This window comes from Odontesthes bonariensis, chromosome 19, assembly GCF_027942865.1.
Source record: "Odontesthes bonariensis isolate fOdoBon6 chromosome 19, fOdoBon6.hap1, whole genome shotgun sequence".
Lineage (NCBI taxonomy): Eukaryota > Metazoa > Chordata > Actinopteri > Atheriniformes > Atherinopsidae > Odontesthes > Odontesthes bonariensis.
In genome coordinates, this window is record NC_134524.1 from 14091878 (window position 1) to 14111146 (window position 19269).

Genomic DNA, 19269 nt, shown 5'->3' on the forward strand with positions numbered 1-19269 from the left:
AAATATCCTTCTACCACTATAACTATTAACTGAGCTTCTTACCCGAGCGGCTTGTAACTCCATTTGCCTTCTCACTGTCCTCCACTTGGCATTTCTTTTTAGCAATCTTGTGAAGAATGGATGCCTTCTCTCGAAATTTACCTGCAAGGAAAAAAAAAAAGAAGAAGAAAGTCACAGTGGTTAAATGTGGAATACAACTCTTCAAAGCCTCTCGGTCTCATCCCAGCCAGAATCCTTTGCCGTCACCTTTGACCCTTGATGGATCATATTTCAAAAGCACGGAAAAAACAGGTGGGCGGCTTCAAACAAACGTGCCGTTCAAACAACACTGAGTCAGAACCACATAGCATATCACATACTGATGATTCTGCAATGTCCCGGTCCTTGGCAAAGACAAAGCCAGCCCAGGGAGAATCTCTTGTGAAAAGATCTGCCTTCTGGAGGTCAGATTCAGTTCTGGTCTTGTTCAGATTTCATTTCACATCAGAAACTCGCAAGAGATCTCAGATGTGCAGGGTACTAAAAGCACACAAAACATTTCACAAATGACATATTCACAGGCTTATGATACCGAGGAGAATTTTTTGATTTTATAGCTCTCCATTTTAGCTTGAGTGGTAAAAAATGAAATACTGCAGCATGTGTATCACATGTGCAAGCTCCAGAATTTCAAAAGATAAATGAAAAGTAAGAATTTTCTTTTTTTACTGATTCCATAAATCTGGCCATAATGTAGATCTGAGGTGGTGACGCAGCAGACTGTGCTGAAATTACAAGCTTGTGGCTTACATAAGCACAACACACAGTGGCTCACACATGGCCATTCTGCCCTTGTCGTAACGACTGCCAATGATTGGCTTGTGGCTTGCAGGAACAAGTTTTCATCAAACCTCAACGGACCTAAATTCTCCAAAGGCACATACACAAAGAACATATAGCATGGAGATGAGACGACATATAATTCCAGGTGCAGGAAATTCATGTGAGGTTTTTAAAATCTGATGCCTGCACTGACTGGACATATTCAGCAGCATCTCAGCCTTTGCATGCCTGAACTGCCTACTCCAAATCACACCAAGAAATCAATTTAAAGATTTTCTTTCCTTTCTTTTTCCTTTTAGGAATGCGTGGCTGATTTGTCAGTGCTTGACAGAGTAATGCATCAATACGTACTCCACCCAGAAATGTCGACACCGTCCGTGACCTTCTAGCAAAATCATTGCCAACCCCAAGTCATTGGCTGTCTCCCTTCTCTCTCCTTTATCCGACTCTATGTTTCTCCATCTCTTCTTCTTTTCCTCACACATCCTCTATCTTTCACTCACTTTGTCTTTTTCTTGTTTGGCAACACGCATCCCCTCCCTGTTTATCTCTCTAAGTTTAGACACATGCAAACAAAAACACACACACACACACACACACACACACACACACAGTACACTGCACATTTTCACAAGACGGCATCACACATTCCACTGCCATGACATCACTCACCTTAGGTGGTCAATGTCAGTTGGTTTGATAGTGAATGTGCTTTTGTGCAAATGTGGGTGAAAGATCATATTCAGGTCTGTCCTTGGACAGACCGGATCATGACAAGTAGCAGAGTTTGGCTTTCTGCTGTGGGTGTTCGGATTAAATTCTTTAGTACTGAAGAAAGGCTCCTGACCCCACCTACAGAGGAGCAAGACCACAAACCATGCAGCAATGATGTTCGGAGCTATTTTGAACCTGCGCATGTGCGTGTTAAAAATGTTCTGGATTTCTTTGGAACTGTTCTGTGACTCCTTATAATCATTTTGGATCCCTTTATGATATCTCCTGGTGATATCTTCTGTTCCTTTTTGTCCTCATTTGCAAAACTTTGTATCAATTTTATATGTATTTGTCTTGAATTTTATCTTTGTATTATTCTCAGAGCATGTGCGTTTTTTTTTTTTTTTAAACTCCTCAGGTTGCTTGTTCAGTAATTCATCCATGACAAATCTTAACCTAACTGGGAAGGGATTACAGAGAAAATATTTAGAGAGATTCAGGAAGGCTTTACTATAACAACTCATGTGAATTCCAATGGAATGGAAAGCTGACACTTTGTGAAGTGATGAGCTTTGGCAGGAATTTTTTATTCATCTATTTCTTTCAGTTGAGACAGTGTTTGGCAAAAAAACGTATTCAGTTTTGTGGAATAATAATAACAATAATAGCAACTTACACTTAATAAGCTGTAGTTTTAATGCAAATCTGAGAAGTTGTTTTTTTGGAAAAATAAAGATTTTTATGACACACCTAGTTCAGTTATGACAATATGTATTTACTGTACTTACCTTTTTGGGGGGCTATGGCTAGAACTTTTATTTTAGCTTTAAAAGCAAACATAAAAAGACAAATTTCCTCTTAACCTCAAGCTTGGGATGTAAAAGTGGGCACAAACAAATAAAACCTTAATTACAAAAATGTTCAAGTTTTACAGTGTCCACTATTTTGGAATTGGAGTAGTAAAGATTTTCATCAGGTTTGGTGTTCATCACTAATCGTATTAAAACATTAAACAATCTTGATTAGATTGCCTTAGTTTGCACATTGTGGTGAACATATTTCCTGTGAGGTCCATTTAAAGCATGCACTTAGTCAGTACAAAATGATTTGCGTAATACTTAAAGTACTACAGAGTCTCATAATCTAAGAACAATAAAGTCCAGTCCTTCCCTCGTTGTCTCACACACAGCTGCTCTTTTTGCCTGTCAGATCTGCTGCTTACGTAAGCACTGGGTGGATGAGTCACTGCAGTTTTCCAAATTCAGCAACATACATCTCAGGTGTGTGCACCCGCTGCTGGCGTGAACCTCCAAGTAAACGCTGAGGCATGGATGATGTATTTCTCAGTAATGCAGATGGGTAACAGGAACAAAAAGGAAAAAAAAAAAGAGAGGACAAAGGAGAAAAAAAAAAGTCTTGTGTATTCTGAATGCTGTATGTTGGTGTGTGTTTGTGGTTTTACCAGCCTGGGTTGTATTAGCTCACTCACAGAATTAAATAAAGGCAACACATGGCTGCGGTTTGCTCAGGTGTTTAAAAAAAATATCTACACAGTAAAACACTACACACAGTAACACACGATATTGACATTTTCTCAGGGAAGAAATTAAGAAATGAGGGAAAAAGTTCAAAAATGAGATTCAAATGTAAAAGGAAAAAAAAGGAAAAAAAAAGGCATGATTACCATGATTTGCACTTATGTCAGTGAAATCTCAGAGAGGTTGTCAAACTGAAAACTAAAAACAGTGCAAACTGTGTGCCACAAGAAGACAAAATAAAGAGGTGGGAGGAGCTGTTTCATGAAGAAGATGGAGAAAAACCAAGAGGGATGACGAACCAAATAATCAAATAGTGAAAACTTTCGGGCTTACCTTCCTCAGTCATTGAGTGATAATATTTTAGTTTCCCATAAGTCCCAAGCTCTACAACATCACAGCAAAAGACAAGGGTAAGGCAACGGACACACAGAGAAAAGGAAAAGAGTGAACATGACAGAACAAGATAGCTCCGCTGGATCTACGTACATCACTCACAGAGGCACAAGAAGTGACAGACAGAAAGACAAAGTCTCTCTGAGTCATCACTGCATAAGTGCAAGACAAAGCAAGGATTGAATTGCAAATAAAATACATTAGAGTCTCACAGTAACTCAGTCTGACAAAGAGCCTGCCAATGGCATGGGTTGGGTAGGGGGTTTGCAAGAAAAGGGGGGGAAGGGCAGTCAATATACCACCATTAGAAAATAAAACGAGGTTTATAAAGATATATTAACAAAAAACAAACTGAAAAGGAAAGTCAGAAGAGAATTTACTGGGTCAACATGCAACAAAAAGATGAGTCCTCCTCTCCTCTGGACGCAAGCTTTTTAAAAAACTTTATGATTCAGCATTTTATTTCCACAATGAAATCCCAACAATTAACTTGATTCCCTTACTGAAGCAGTTCTTTATGACACAGTAAACAGACAGTCAGCACATCTGCATGATGAATTAGCCGGGAAATCAGACCTGCAGCAACAGCTGAAAGTAAAGCAGCAGAACACAGACTTTTGCCTCCCACGCTGCAGTTTGCTTTGGAAAAACAGCTAACAGCTTGGAGCTGTTTTGCCCCTTTCAGCAATAAATAACTAATGGAGCGATGATTCGGTTTATAACATTGATCTGTTTAGTCTTCTCCAGCAGTGGGTTTTAGTTTTAGTGCAGCAGCAAATATGATTCGCTTACCGGCAGACCACATCTGTTTGATCACAAATTTATTTAACAGACAATGACGCCGCACATCCACACAGAATCTTACAACAGATGGTCCCAACAGAGTCCTGATAAATCAACATCATGGATTGAGTCTGGGGTAATACTTTATGAAGAGACAACTGAGAAATGTGGTAAATTCTTCAGCATGTGAACTATCTACCTGACAATCCTTGGATAGCTTTCTGTCAGAGAAATAGTCCCTGTATCAATGTCTAATTGAATGTTCTTGTTATGATAGCCAACTTTTAACTTAATGGTAACAACATAACAATATGGTGTTTTCAAGTTGCCAATCTGCAGTTTGTAACGTAATTTCATAAAAATGACAGACGGCCAAAATGGTGGAGGTAGGCCTCCCCACCTCCCAAAAATATCGCCTCTGGGCAGGAGCGGGCTACACCATGGAAAGGTTATCAGTCCATCACAGACACAAACAATCATGCACGCACACACTCATTCACTCCCAAGGTAAATTTAGAGCCCTCAGTCAACACAACATGCATCTTTTGGATGTTGGAAGGAAGTCATTAAGAAGCACATGCAAACTCCACACAGCAAGACCCCATCTGAGATTCGAACCAGGAACCTTCTTGCTGTGAGGCAACAGTGCAAACCACCACACTCCACATGGAATTGGGAGTAAAGCAAATAAAAATTGCCATTAGCTTTAAGAGGAGGGATGGTGCACTACACTACTATCTGTATTTTTTTATGGAATAGTAATCAAAGAGAAACCTTTCCTGCACCCCCACCACAAAAAATGAGATGCAAATCAGGATCTAAAGTAGCCTGGTACAATTTGTAAACCAGTCTTAAATGCTGATGATGTTAAAAAAAAAAAAATAAGATTAAAAAAAAAAAAAAAAAAAGGGCAAAGAACTTCATGGCCAAAGGCCATCTTCAACTCTTGCCTTTGGGGATGAATCAATTGTGGTTTGAGCTTGTATCACAGCCAGTGGAACCGGGAGCATGTCACTGGCAGAGTGAAAAATCAATTCAATAAATTGCCAAAGAATTCTGGAGCAAACATCCCACCCTCTGTAAAAAAGATGAGGATGAAAAAAGGGGGCAGGCTTTACAACATGATCATCATCCTAAACACACCTCAAAATCTATAATCAACAACTTCAAGAGGCTGAAGCCTTGGCTCTCACACATAAATTACCTTAAGAGTGTCACGTTAACTCGGTCTGATGATGAGGCGCCTTCTGCTAGCATGGGTTTGTCAGATGATAAAATAACCTATGATTCTCATAATAGCAGTGCATGCAAGGTATCACAAGAATCTTACAAACCACATACCACATCTTACAGATCTTTGTTTGAGTATTCAATTGCTATGCTGAATTGTTATATTCGTTATACCTCTTTGAAATTAACCCATTATATCTATTTGTATATCCATCGTTCTGCACAGTAGAATGGACATGTTTGCTCTGAAAAGGCATAAAGAAGAAAAGTACCGTTCAGAGGGCAACAAAGAGAAAAGTGGAAGAATCAGCAAGTGCGGATGCTGTTTTGTGAGAATTTTGAGGGTACACGTTTGAGAGATGGAGACTCATCAGGCATTGGCATGTGAATCATCCTTAGCAAAGGAGCGAAAACATGAGGCGGCGAAGCAAGCTAAGGATAGACAAAGGCTGACAACAAAAATAAACACAACTGTGGCTTTTAATAGAAACTGCTAATGAGAAACAGAGGTCTACAGAATAAAGATGCCCAGATTGCTTATTTTCTCTTAGACAGGTGATCTTGCCTGCCGATATAGATAGTTGGTGGACAGCATTTGAGATAATAATCTCAAAGTAAACCTCCAGATCAAATCAGGTCATCTTTTACTCATTCAGCTAATGACATAAGCAAGAATGGGTGACCACCAGGTGACAATGGGTGTCCAGATTATTGCACGCCACTGTGTGGTCTACACTGGCTTTGACGACTTCATCATACAAATCTAATTTGGAACATAAACACCATAACAAATGCTAAAATGTTAAAAAAAGAAAAAGTCAACTACTTTTTTATATAGTGCAGTTATCCCTTTTAATCACACAAATATCCAACTTAGCCCACCAGTTGGCGATCCCTCTGCTCCTGTGAGAGGGGATTACGGTGCAAATCTCCTGCTGAATCTGAGACTTGGCAACCCTTAGAACTCAGTCTAATGAGAAGAAAACACATCTCATTGCAGAATACGTTGCTCTTCTGCAGACAAGTGCAGACAAGTGCCTCAATCCCATATGATTAGATGATTTTGATTTGAAGTGCACTACCACTGTAAGGCAAGCCTCTAACTAACGCTTCTCTGAGGGCAATTATTCAAAGACACAATCACCGACTGCAAGCAGTTGTGTGTTTGCCCTCTGCAGCTGGACAGAAAGAGGCTTGTTGTTGTTTACCAAGGAACCTCTTGTCCTTGTTGTGTGACCTCTAAACCTCTGTTGGGCTGTGTGTGTGTATGTGTGCATGTATGCTCTGTCTGCTGGGGGTTGGAATGTGGGGGCAAATTCACAGCCTGTGCAAAAGCAAAAAAGCTTTTAATATTGATTGTTTCACTAAAGCGGTGTGGGGCGGCTCAGAGGGTGAGGGAGGAGGTCGGGCATGTATGTGTGAGTTTGTGCGTAAGTGCATGATCCTGGTGTGGTGAGAGGGATGATGGATTGTTATATAACATACAAGAAAAGTGATTATCTATCAAAACAAAATGAAGAAAGTGAAACTAGGCGATACCTGTTAGGAACAGGTGTTCGACGAACAGGGAAACACCTTACCAAGCAGCACCTCCAACACCTTGTTTGTTTAATACATACAAAACAACAATTTTCTATTCCATGTGAGGTCCTGAGAAGTGGCTTCTCAACTGGGGTCAAGCAAATCCCAAAAAAACGTAATACTATGCTAATTTGTGAACTTGAGAGGTGATGTAGGTGGATGTCGTTATCAGTTTAAAAAATGTTTCCAGCTTTGATGTAACATGTGATAACTGGGAGCTGGCCGCAGTTTCATATTTAGCTCAAATGAGTGCAGTATTGATTCTCCCTACTAACCCCCAGCAAGGAAGAATTTATTTCCAAAATGCAGAATTCTTGAAATAGTGACATTACTAATTATTCTAAATGTATTTATATCAGTAATTTTCTGTATTTACACTTGTTATTATGTGTCCACAATACTTCATGCAATTTTACATAATATTATAATCATAATTATCATAATTCTTCTACCACCAAAACCTGAGCAATTAAATCCAGTGCTTTGTTCCTTCTTGCGTTGTTCTTCGTAAAAAGTCAGTGGTCTATGGTGTCATATAAACCGTGGGTTTTTCAGTTGATGAATGTCGTGTAAATTTGAGTAATAAACCTCTGACCAGTTCATTTCTAAACTGATGCACCATTTATGTATTTATGTAGATGGAGCGATGTGATAAAGGTTTGGGGTTTGCACAGGGTCTTAATTTTGAAAATTCACCATCTTTTCTATGTTCCAACTTACAAGCAGACTCATCTGCTCTGTAAACACACGGATCCTCCCACATTTCAAGCTGAGCTAAATTTCAACCATTAGCTAAATAGTAGTCTTAATTGAAAAACTATTAAGAAAAAGTGAGCACTGGGGTAAATTGAACAACGCCAAGAAGGGAGAAACAACTCCTATTTCACAGCAACTGTGATGAATATAATTTAAAAGTCATTGAGCTGTAGCAGTGGCGGTCTGACACTGATTTACGCCCTGGGCGAAGCCTGGTGCTGGCGCCCCCAACCCCCCTACTGCTCACAGAGAGATGTTGCACTTCACTGTGCGTTGTGGTGGGAGCATCAGTGTAGTGTAGTGTTAGGTTAGCAGACTGACCTGTCATTATTTCCTTCTCCGTTTTCACCCGTTTGGTCCATTACCACCTGCAATACTGTGCTGGCTCATTCTGTCTTCTTCACTTTCCCATTAGTACTATTATTGATACCACGTTCGTCGCCCTCTGGCACGTAGAAACACCTCCAATATCAATAAAATACCAATTTATTTTCTTTTGGATCGTATTTTTTATTTTTTTCACCCCCCCGCGATGCCGCCCCGGGCGCCTGCCCAGTCGGCCCGCCTCTAGGACCGCCCCTGACCTGTAGTTTGTTTCCCAAAAGAGACAAAAGACTGGTCAGATGGCTTCACATTTGACATAAACCATAATGTTAATTTGGGAAGCCAATTTTGGATTAAAATGATGTTGTTCAAGTTAGTTTTAAGAAAACAAATAGAATTATTTGTGAAAGGAAAACAGATAGTTAAATTAGGTTTTAAAATAGGTAAATTAGGTGTGGTGGTAAGCAGTGTCACCTCACAGCAAGTAGGTTAGGGCCTTTCTGTGTGGAGTTTGCGTGTTCTCACCATGCATCAGTGGGTATTAGTTTTTACGAGTATTACGTACTCTGACTTCCTCCCACCGCCCAAAAACATGCATGTTAGGTTAACTGGTGATTGACTGTAGAAATGAGTGTGAGTGTGCATGTTTTTTTTGTTTTTTTTTCCCTCCGTGTTGGCCCTTAATACGTGTCCAGCATGTACCGGTCAATGGCAACTATAGGCCAGTGTATTTCAGTGTACAGTGTATTCCAAACAGTGACATAGGTTAGTATGGAACTTTGCATACGTTTCACTTTCAACATTCAGTGACTTGGTAATACACTGACAGGGCAGGGACCATAAAGGAGATAATCAGTAGTGCTGATGGTGATGTAACAGCTAGCTTGCTCCCTAACAGCAGCAAACTTTTTACCCTCAAAGGCCAACACTGCCCCCTACAGCTAAAATAGCTACTTTTCTCAAATATTCAGTCACTTTTTAACTGATAATCCTATCAAAATGCTTTCAAGTCAGGCAAAGCTTCAAAGCTTCTAAAGATTCAGGGCTTTTCAGTCTGGTCAAATTGAACTGATTTATCTGATCTGAGCATTCAGAGGTAGCATACTGAAACTGAAAACATCATCTGTTGTAATCCAACAAATCCATCAAAGTATTACTGGTGTTTTTTTTTCTTTCTTTTATGAATTGATGAATTCTTATTTTTCAAACAAAACAAATATAAAACCAGCACAATAAAATAAAGCTAAATATAATCTTCAGATTCTCCTGATTAAGATTATGCACAACGCTTGATCTTATTGCAAGCATAAATCAAAAAACACAACTACAGGACAGGTCAGGTCAAATTTATTCTCTGTCTTTAGGAGTTAAATGTGTTGTGGTGTTGGTTGCATTTATGCATGTTTGATTATCAGCTTCATTTTAATACTAGATGTGACGTTAGAGGCTCGACATGTAAATATTTCTAAAATGCCACAAACAACTAGGTGAAGAATAACAGTCAAATATTGAGATCGACATTTCACATCACCTCGTCACACACTACCAAAGTAAGAATATAGTGCATAAAGCATATGATATCTAATTGTATGCCTGTAATACCATGGTGTGTATATAGTGTATATAGTATATAGTATATAGTATATAGTATATAGTATATATAGGGCGGGAACACATTACACCAGTTTTAAAATCGCTGCATTGGCTCCCCGTGCATTTCAGGATTGATTTTAAGGTTCTTTTAGTTGTTTATAAATGTCTTAATGGTCTTGCGCCTTCTTATCTATCTGATCGGCTTTTAAATTATGAGCCCTCGTGGACCCTGAGGTCCTCTGGTACCGGCCTTTTAGTTGCTCCTAAAGTTCGAACAAAAACTTATGGTGAGACGTCGTTCCACTATTACGGACCTCATTTGTGGAACAGCCTGCCAGATAACCTCAGGGCTGCAGAGAATGTTGATGTTTTTAAAAAGAGGCTCAAGACCTATCTTTTTAGTTTAGCTTATAGCTGAATTTTATTTCATTTATTTGTTTATTTAATTTTGTTTGTTTGTTTTAGTTTACTTTTATCTATTCATCCATTATTTAAAATATCTATTTATTTATTTATTATTATTATTTTATTTTTTAAATTATTTTATCATATACTTATTATACACTTATTTATCCAGTGTTTTTCCTCATGGGGATCTTCCACACCGGGGACTATGCCCACTCGGTCTGTGGGGTCACTACTGTGGGGATCGCCCTGTTTCGGGGTGGCTGGGGGATCCTGCACTGCAGCCCTGGCTGTGGTGTGGATGCCGGGCTGCCATGATCTGGGCGGTTCCCCGTGGTGGCGGGCTCTGTGGTCATTGGTGGGCTGGCTCCCGGTGTGGACAGATCCCCAAGATACCGTTTCCTCACTTCAGCGTCAAGCCAGATTTTAATGTTGATTTTAATGTTGATTGTTGTTGATATTGATGTTGCTCATGTTGGGGGTGGTGGGGGGTGGTATGTGTGCAGTGTGGTTGTCGGTGTGATGTTGTGTGTGAGTTTATGCATGAATTGATTTGATTATTGATTTTATTATGTAAAGCACTTTGTGCTGCTTTTTAGTATGAAAGGTGCTATATAAATAAAGTTTGATTTGATTTGATATATATAATATTTGACAGTTAAGTTAGGTAAGTAAAGTAAAAAAAATAATAACATAAAAATAACAGAAAATATATATTGTCAATACATTATATTTGTAGAAATGGAAAATACATTTCCATTGCCCACGGGGTCAGTGACACTGAGTGCAGTATTGAACCGTGTGATCAATGTGGCCCTGGCTCACCATACAGACAGGACAGCTGGTGGGGGCAGAGTGAGGAAAACTGCACACGCTGTTGAGAGAAATACACTTATGGCTCACTCTAAATGGCTGTTAAAGAGAGAAAAGTGTACCTTTCCTTGTGAATTTCATCTCGTTTGGGTACGAACAAACACATAAACCTAATTGGTTATCCTTTGGTCCACATCAAAAACTTCCAGTGAAACAGTGAGCCATGCCTTCTTTAGTCTCACCAGTTTACCCTGTAAGTGGTTTGTCATCCACCATCAGTTAATCATGGTTAATGCAGATGACCTTGTCTGGTCTCTGCTCTGCCCACCGATGACCTCTGTTAGACCCAGGCTTAATAAAAATTGACCAAGCGTCAACAAAGATGCCCAAGGTCACAGTTGCAACGAGATTCTTTGTAGTCTATCTCAGTGTGATAATGATCAGCAGGGGGGCAACAAAACAGACTCTGCGCCAGCCCTTTTAATGTGGCACGCAGCGGTGCTGTTACATAAACATGAGGAAACAATTGGACATTTGATAATAACAAGAAGTTCATCAAATTTTGGTAAAGTTTAAAAATAATGAAAGTTTATATACTTGTGTGTTCTTCTACACTTAGGCCAACTCCAGTTGTGGGTATGCACAGACTCACCACTCCAGTTAAGCTCATGGGGTGATATATCTTATTGAAGGGCTCGAGCCGAAGGCGTAAACGCAGCCTGAATTCTGAGTGCTGTTTTGGGAGACATAATTCCACATCCACAGAGGCCTCAAACAGTAAAGTGAGACCCACTCTGCCCTGCCCTTTCCCAATATCTCTTTGCAGTTCAATATTTGATGCCACTCCTAAGTGATATTGTGTAGCTTCAGACTGATGGAAGAAGAGATGTCGGTGCTTTGAGCCAACTGTCCCAGTTTATTAGAATATTCCCTGAAGTAAAAAAAACATGCAGAGTGAAAGGTTATTATACTTAAAGATATTAACATCAACAATTTGTTGATGAACAAAATCTAGATGCTGAGTAAACATAGGAAAATGTAAGGAGAAGGTGAATACTTAAATCGACAGCAGTTTGGTGGGAACAGCTAATTATAAAAAGCCAAAGACGGAAACTAATTTCCATTAATTGCTCAGTCAAGCTCTTATTGACTTCAAGTTCTGATGGAGAGGATGTAAAGAGAGCTGAGAAAACAGTGCCAGCTCATGAACTAAGCACAAACCTGACAAATGATGGGAATTGACAGACCATCTTCTCCCGACACGTTCTGCTAAATATCTACTTAACCTCACAAACCCAGAGTTGAAGGACAGTGCGAGAAGGAAAACTCAAACCACAGCTTTTTGGGAACAGTTTTTTCCTCACAGAGAACAGCAACACAAAGCTCAAACTATAAGGAATTCATAAGAGGAGAGAGAGGATTAGGGACAATGGGGAAAACAATACAGAAATGGTTACAGAGGGTTTCCAGGGAGAATGCATCCACAGAGGAGAATGATATATTTGAAGGAGAGTCTGCAGGGATGGACAGTACAGAGCGGACATACAGCACAGCGACGCTCAGGAAATGTATACATAGGGGACACACCAGATAAGAGTTGCCTCCCAACTGTTGGAATGAGAACAAACAGATTTTTTTGGAGTATACGGAGGGGATACAGAAATTAGAGGAGTAACTCACCAGAGTCAGCAAATTCTGAGGGGACAGTAAAAGAAAGAGAAATAAGAAGAAGACAGAAACAGAGACAAGATAAATCCAGGAGATATTTAGTGCGATAGTGAACATTGAATCAGTGATGGCTATCATTCCAAGATGGAAAAAAAAGTACAATAAAGGTGCAATTGAAAGAATGAATAGACCTTTATTATGCTAGTGAATTATTGAAAAGATCATAACTTAAAGAGAAAATTTGGTTTTTGAGGATGCCTTTTGGAAATAGTTAGATTTGAAGATTGATATCGCTCTGTCTTTTTCTGCACAGTATGAAAACAGAGCCTAGAAACGAAAGCCCAAAGACTGACGGCAAAGGGAAATCTTTGGCTTAGTGCAAAGATGAAAACTAAATTACCTTCCAGTACCTTAAATATGACACAATAACATTGTTATGTCCTGGTTATTGCGTTGCTTCATGTTTAACATATAACTCAATACGGAAACATATTTCTGACAGACAGGCATACTCACGCAAACAGACACACACAAACACAATCCGTTTACACTAACCAGGGTTTTTCAAGCACTATCAACTTAAAATCTTTCTCTAACCAAAATCTTTCTATGTCTGTGATGATTAAACTGAATGGCATTAAATGCTTGGCTTACTGGCAAATGAAAATGAAAATGAAAGACATCCCGGATGAGATGGTGCCATAGAAAAGGTGCAATCAAAGCTGAAAAGTGAAGAGTCTGAGCAAGAAAAACCCTACAGACACACACACACAAAAAGAAAATACACACTACCACTAACCAACCCCACTCTCAAAGTAAACGTAGAGGCTAAACACTTCCCAGCACTGGCAACGTCAGACTTTCTCTAAGCACGGAGGCACAGACAGCTTATTTTGAGAAATGCCTATGAAAAATGTATGAATGGAATCCTGCCAGTTCCCCATGTCCGTGCTGAACTACTCCTAAGAGCAACCAAGGACAAGCAGCACAGCCTCCATCTCTGATGAATGCACCCATTTATCTCTCCATGCTGTGAGATCATCAGCAAAATTGTCTTTTACATGAATAAAAATCTATTGAATGTGCCTAAAATTCTTTATTTTGCCCTTGTCCTCTGCAATCTTTGTTCGCCCCTTAAAGTAATGCAGCTAATGAAGTTATTCAGAACCATAAACAAATGAGTTGAAAAGTAGTCACAAGAGTAATCACTGGTATATGTTGTCTGGAGAATGAGAAATCATCCAAATCTGTTGCATGTAAATTTCGAAATAATATATTCACACTAACGGAAGCCTTAAGTGTTGCTTTTGTTCTTGCAAGTAATTAATTCAGTCCTCACATCATGTCACAGTGTACTTGTTGTTTCACTGCATTCATTTCCAGTCATTAATTTGACAAAGTACCCATCAGTCAAATCTGATACAACATCCCCACATTTGTACTGTCTGACCATTACAATCCACAAATATTAATCAACACACAGAAATTATATTTGGGTTTAAATACTAAGATTTTTCATTGTGACTGAGAGGAAAGAAAGTTATAAAATTGCACGCACATCTTCAGAGCAAATGAGCAGTAATTAATTCATGTTAGATGCCTGGAAGTAGACTATATTACAGAGTGACCAGGTGGAGTATGAGAACAGTAAGCTTCTCTTGTGCAAATATATGAGCAGCCGTACAGACATGAACTCTCCCAGCTTGTAATATTTTAAACTTTAATCACTTCGATGGAATGGATGGAAAGATGAATACACTAAGAGACGGGATACCTTGGATTCAGTGTACAAGTGCGATTTGATGCATGCTAATGTATCATTTGAGGCCAGTCCTGCCACTGTTTATTAATCATTCCTGAGCTGACTCATTCAAGATTTTAGCTTTCCAGGAAAGTAAAGTCAATTTTAGAAGGAAAAAAAAGGTATATCTTCTCACTGCTCAGCAGGCATCTGCTAATAACATTACAGTCACCCAGAAGAAAAATGTTCAGTCTGACTACATTGTTGTGTTCATAAATGGCATTTGGATTTTTTCCTATTTGTTATTCTGTAGTAATATTGACACTGAAGCTTTTCTATGAATAACAACATATATTGAACATAATTTTCTATGAAAACTAATGAAAAAGTGGGACTAAAAATGATAACATCAATGTTAATTAATGTAAATAAACTGGCATCAATGTTCAAGACGAATATTAATTTACAAGAAGTGGGCTTCATCATGTTATGAGACACTGCTTCCTGGTCCAGTTCAAAGACCAAAGCTAAATTAGGAAACTAAGAGGACAAACTCTTCAAACTCTCTTCAAATGTGTTGTCTGTTTGCTTTCCGTAAACATGGAATATATAACTCTCCTTCATCTTCTCAGGGTGGACTGAGATTGGGATGACACAGCACCTCCCTCAGCATCCTAACATATTCATCCCCTCCGCCTAGCAATGACACTGCTGTTTAGCATTTTCTTTAGCTGAGCTAATAGGCCATCATTTTGGATTAAAAGAAAACTTATCTTCCCCCTCAGCTGTGCAGTGAAACGGCACTGAGCTTGTCCTGGCTCACACAGATAATTGTGATAAAGCTAAAGATTGGGGTTTCCACACGTATTTCTGAATGTTAATGATGGAGTGTCTGGATTTTGAAGGAGTACATTCGGTGCTTGTCAAATACAATTTCATTTGGAGTTGGAGCTAAATTCAATCCAAAAAGACACTTGGTACTGTTATATGTTGCCATGAATGTGAGCTCAACCGTTGTCTTGCAGAGATGCCCCCTTACTTTGCGTGATGTCCGTTTTTTGATAAATCTGAAAGGAGGATTTAGGTCATTTCAAGACAAAAAGACAACATGGACACACTTAACCTGAAAATAGACAATTATGAACAGTAAAAAGACAATTCATGCTTCATATCCTGGAAGTAAGCGGCTTTTTTCCCCCTGTACAAATCATCTTACCTTCACTCAAAGGGTCCAATGTGTGAATCATCAGCTGGAAAATGCTGTTCCTCATTAAGCTGTTGTGCAGAGAGGCAGAACTACCTCCCCTTTGGAGGCGAGGCCTGGCCTGTGAGAGGAAAACAAAGTGTCAGTCTAATAGGTCACTACCAGAGATGGGACTCTTTCAGTATGACATGATTTCTTGAGTCCAGTAAATGCTCATAAAGCATATATATGTATATATATATATATATATATATATATATATATATATAAAACCCCATTATGTAAACTACTTCTTATAAAAAGCTTAATAAATTAAATTCAGGAAGCCATGCTGTTTATAAACTTTAATTTGACTAATTTTACATCATAAGGAAAGATCATTAAAGGCACTTGTGCGTTTTATTGTTTTGCATTCACATCATTTAAGCACAGAAAGAAGGACTCATGTTAATGCAATATTTGTTCATGAATAGAAGAAGCTTTACCACCTTCACTGGCTCAGTTGGAGTGTGATTCCCTAATCCTCTGTTTCATAATACCCCTAAGCAGAACCTGAAACCCAGTAAAAATCATAAAGTAGCATAGCTTCTTAAAAATATAAGCCCTGTTGATTTAGACAGGTGTGCTCAGCTAGAGTGACATTTGAGTTCCTTCTTCAAAACAACCCCTGTCAAGGTCACACCAGCAGCTGAGGCTGAAGTTGAGAACTGTGGAAAAATCAGGCACCGTCGCAGGTGACAGCTGCTGGGAGTGGGTCCGCCTTTGGATGCTCTCAGGTGATGCGTAGGCACAAGAGGTGTTGGTTGCTAATTCACAAGCACATATGGGTGTGAGTGGTAAGCAAGGGAGACATGTTGACTGGCGGGGCTTGTATAAGGTCTAGGAGACATGGCCTCACAGCACGAGAATCGAATAATCATCTTGTTCTGTTCGGTTTTATTTGCTTCTTCTAAATTCTAGATGAAAGCTTTTTGGAATCATACAAGCAGTAAAAGAGTCTTGGGTTTGCAAAACACATGCTCTCCACTTGATTGGCTTTTGCATGCGGTGTACAAGTGTACGGCAGCAAAGAAAGTGCATCAGAAAACAGATGGAGCTATTCTCTGCACACAGGGAAGCTGAGGGTTAGAAATAGCAGTCTGCATGTCTTGTTCACAGTATTGTGGGGGGGGGGGGGCAAAAGTTACACTTACTATACATCTACACAGAAACTGGGACAAACACAGAAGCAGAGGTCTAAGTGTCAATCAGACAGGACCTACCGACAACTTGCCATCATCTTCTGGCGCTCCAGGACTCGCCTTCTCATCCAACACAAAGAGAAGAAGAAGTAAAAGGGGGGAGAGGGAGAGAAAGAGAAAACAGAACAAAGATGTGAAGCATGCCTCACACAACCACACAGACAAGATGAAAAGACGATAGAGAAGGACATTACAGCACTGGAACGGTGATGACTGACTGTGATGTAAGTGGACAAGACTTGAGGGACAGATTCCCTCCCTCTGCTGTGCCTGCCTACTGTGTCGGTCACAAGCTGAGTCAGATAAGACTGTGTCTACTTGAATTTCCTTGAAATCCATTAAAAAAAGTCACGTCAGTATGTCATTTCGGTCAAGGATGTCGGCTCATACAAAGATTTCTTTATAAACATTTAAAAAAAGTACAGATGAAGTAAAGAATGAAAGTCTCAACTCTCACTAGCTACTATTAAGTGCCATCTATGAGATATTCTTGATATGAATCAGTTGAAATGTATTCAGTCAATTTTTTTTCTATTCAAATAAAACAATGAAATATCCCATTTACAAAAGTATTCAGAAACTATTGCTCTGACACTTGCCATACTTTGATTAATGGTCCCTGAGCTGCATTTACAACTTGATTGGAGTCCTGCTGTGGCTAACTGCATTACATTATTGGGACATAAATAAGGCGGTACATATCCGACTATGTCTCAGAGCTGATGATGTGTGTTCAAGTGAAAACAAAGCCATGAGGTTGAGAACATTATCTGTAGAATTGTTAGACAGGATTGTGTCTAGGCGCAGATCTGTGTAAAGATACAAAAACATTTCAGCAGCGTTGAAAGGGTGCTAAATCACAGCAGCTTCTGTCATTCAGTTTGAAACTTAAATAGGCCTTTTTAAATTTGCCCAGTGCAACAGAGTAATCAAGCATGAAGATATTTGGTCAGGACAGGCAGCCAACAAGCCAAAGAACACCGTTATTGAGATCCAGTTCTTCTTTGAGGAGAAAACCCCACAGAAGGATAATCATCAGTACAGCACCAACATTCAGGTGTAAACATTGCAAGAACGTCAGAATCTGTACAATCACGACATTTTGCTATTTTTTTTCCCAAACAGAAACCAAGCTTATGCCTTCTACATCATCACCTCAGCTTTCAAAGTCATATGTCTCACTATGTGATGATGTCTCGCTATGTCTCCCTAACACATGATGTTCACAATCCATATCTTGTTTTGCATGTCATCATGTCCCTCTTTTCACATTTTTTAAATGTTCCACGCCATTCATTTGGCTATAAATGCTTGTAAGGAAGAAGGAGGGGGTGGCAGATGGTGCTACTCTGTGGATTTCTTAGCCAGAGAGTACAGGTTTGAGACCCATCCTGCACAACATTATCCACTCTTTTCATTTTTTCAAGTCTTTTCACTTTTCTACTTTACCTCACTTACGAATGGTTAGGGCTAGGAGTTATAAGCACGTGCTTACGTTTAGACTGACTTAAATGGCATGGATTTACGAAGCTGGAAAATTGTGGTTGCAAATAATACATTTGTAATGACCAAATGACCAAAGCAGTCAAACAGAAGCAAATGAGCAGACCTGTTCATTATCAGGAGACTGTAGTTTACCACCAACAAAGGTACAGCTTGTTTCTTGTTTTCTCCAAGTAACATAGGTAACAAATTCTGCATGTTTGCCCCTCTAAAGGTCTCTAATTAACATGTCACACCTTGTTTGTTCATTCTGCATGAGAACTGAAGCATGAACTTGACAAGTTAAGCTAACCGGCTGCTGGCTGTAGCTTCATATTACCGACACTGGATCTTTCATGGATCTAACTCTCAACAGAAAAGAAAATAAGTGCATCATGCCAGTTTTTATGTGATAACTTTGTCGCAGAGAATGTGCCACATCGTGCCAAAGAGACTCTTGTCTTTTGACAATCGCTTGATTTTCTGCCATGAATCATTCCCAGCAGGCCTTTTTGGCATGTACATTACTGTAACGGCTTATTTTTAAAACAAAAGCCCTTTACCAACTGAAGTACGCTCACTTTATCTTCAAAAAATGAGTGTGAAACAACAGTTGCTCAAGGCCTCCGCTTCTAACTGCAAGGGAACAAACCACAAAGCTTTTGTTCAGATCTTAGAATATCGAGGCAGTGAAACAAAGCCTTGATATTCTAAGATCTGAACAAAACACACAGTTTCAAAGAGAAATCTGGAGAATGTGGAGGCACTGGTGTGTGCTGATAAGATGCCACATGCCAAAAGAGATTCAGAAACTGATCTAGGTTGATTTTGAGGTTTTAAAAATGGGCAAATGCACAAATTTAAAGACAGAGCTTTCGAGCCTAAACCCAGTGATTCATGACTCTGCACTGAAAACCAAATCCTTTAATAACTGTACAGGAAAGAGGGTGGTTTTAAGTCAGATCGTTAGAAAAAAGCTTG

The 19269-nt window shown here is 39.3% G+C and overlaps 1 protein-coding gene across 7 annotated transcripts in view; it reads right to left on the reverse strand.

Annotated features, from left to right (window-relative positions):
• LOC142368451 (sodium/potassium/calcium exchanger 2-like) overlaps positions 1-19269 on the reverse strand; it is a 53953-nt gene that overhangs the window by 13719 nt on the left and 20965 nt on the right. For 2 of the 7 annotated variants that reach the window (XM_075450618.1, XM_075450619.1), the window contains exons 3-7: positions 16828-16874; positions 15578-15686; positions 12633-12647; positions 3408-3458; positions 43-141 (exon numbers count right to left, since the gene is read on the reverse strand). In XM_075450618.1, coding sequence (XP_075306733.1) covers positions 43-141; positions 3408-3458; positions 12633-12647; positions 15578-15686; positions 16828-16874 — 321 coding nt within the window. The remainder of the gene's footprint in view (positions 1-42; positions 142-3407; positions 3459-12632; positions 12648-15577; positions 15687-16827; positions 16875-19269) is intronic. The other 5 variants (XM_075450620.1, XM_075450621.1, XM_075450622.1 and 2 more) reach the window with 5 other exon arrangements.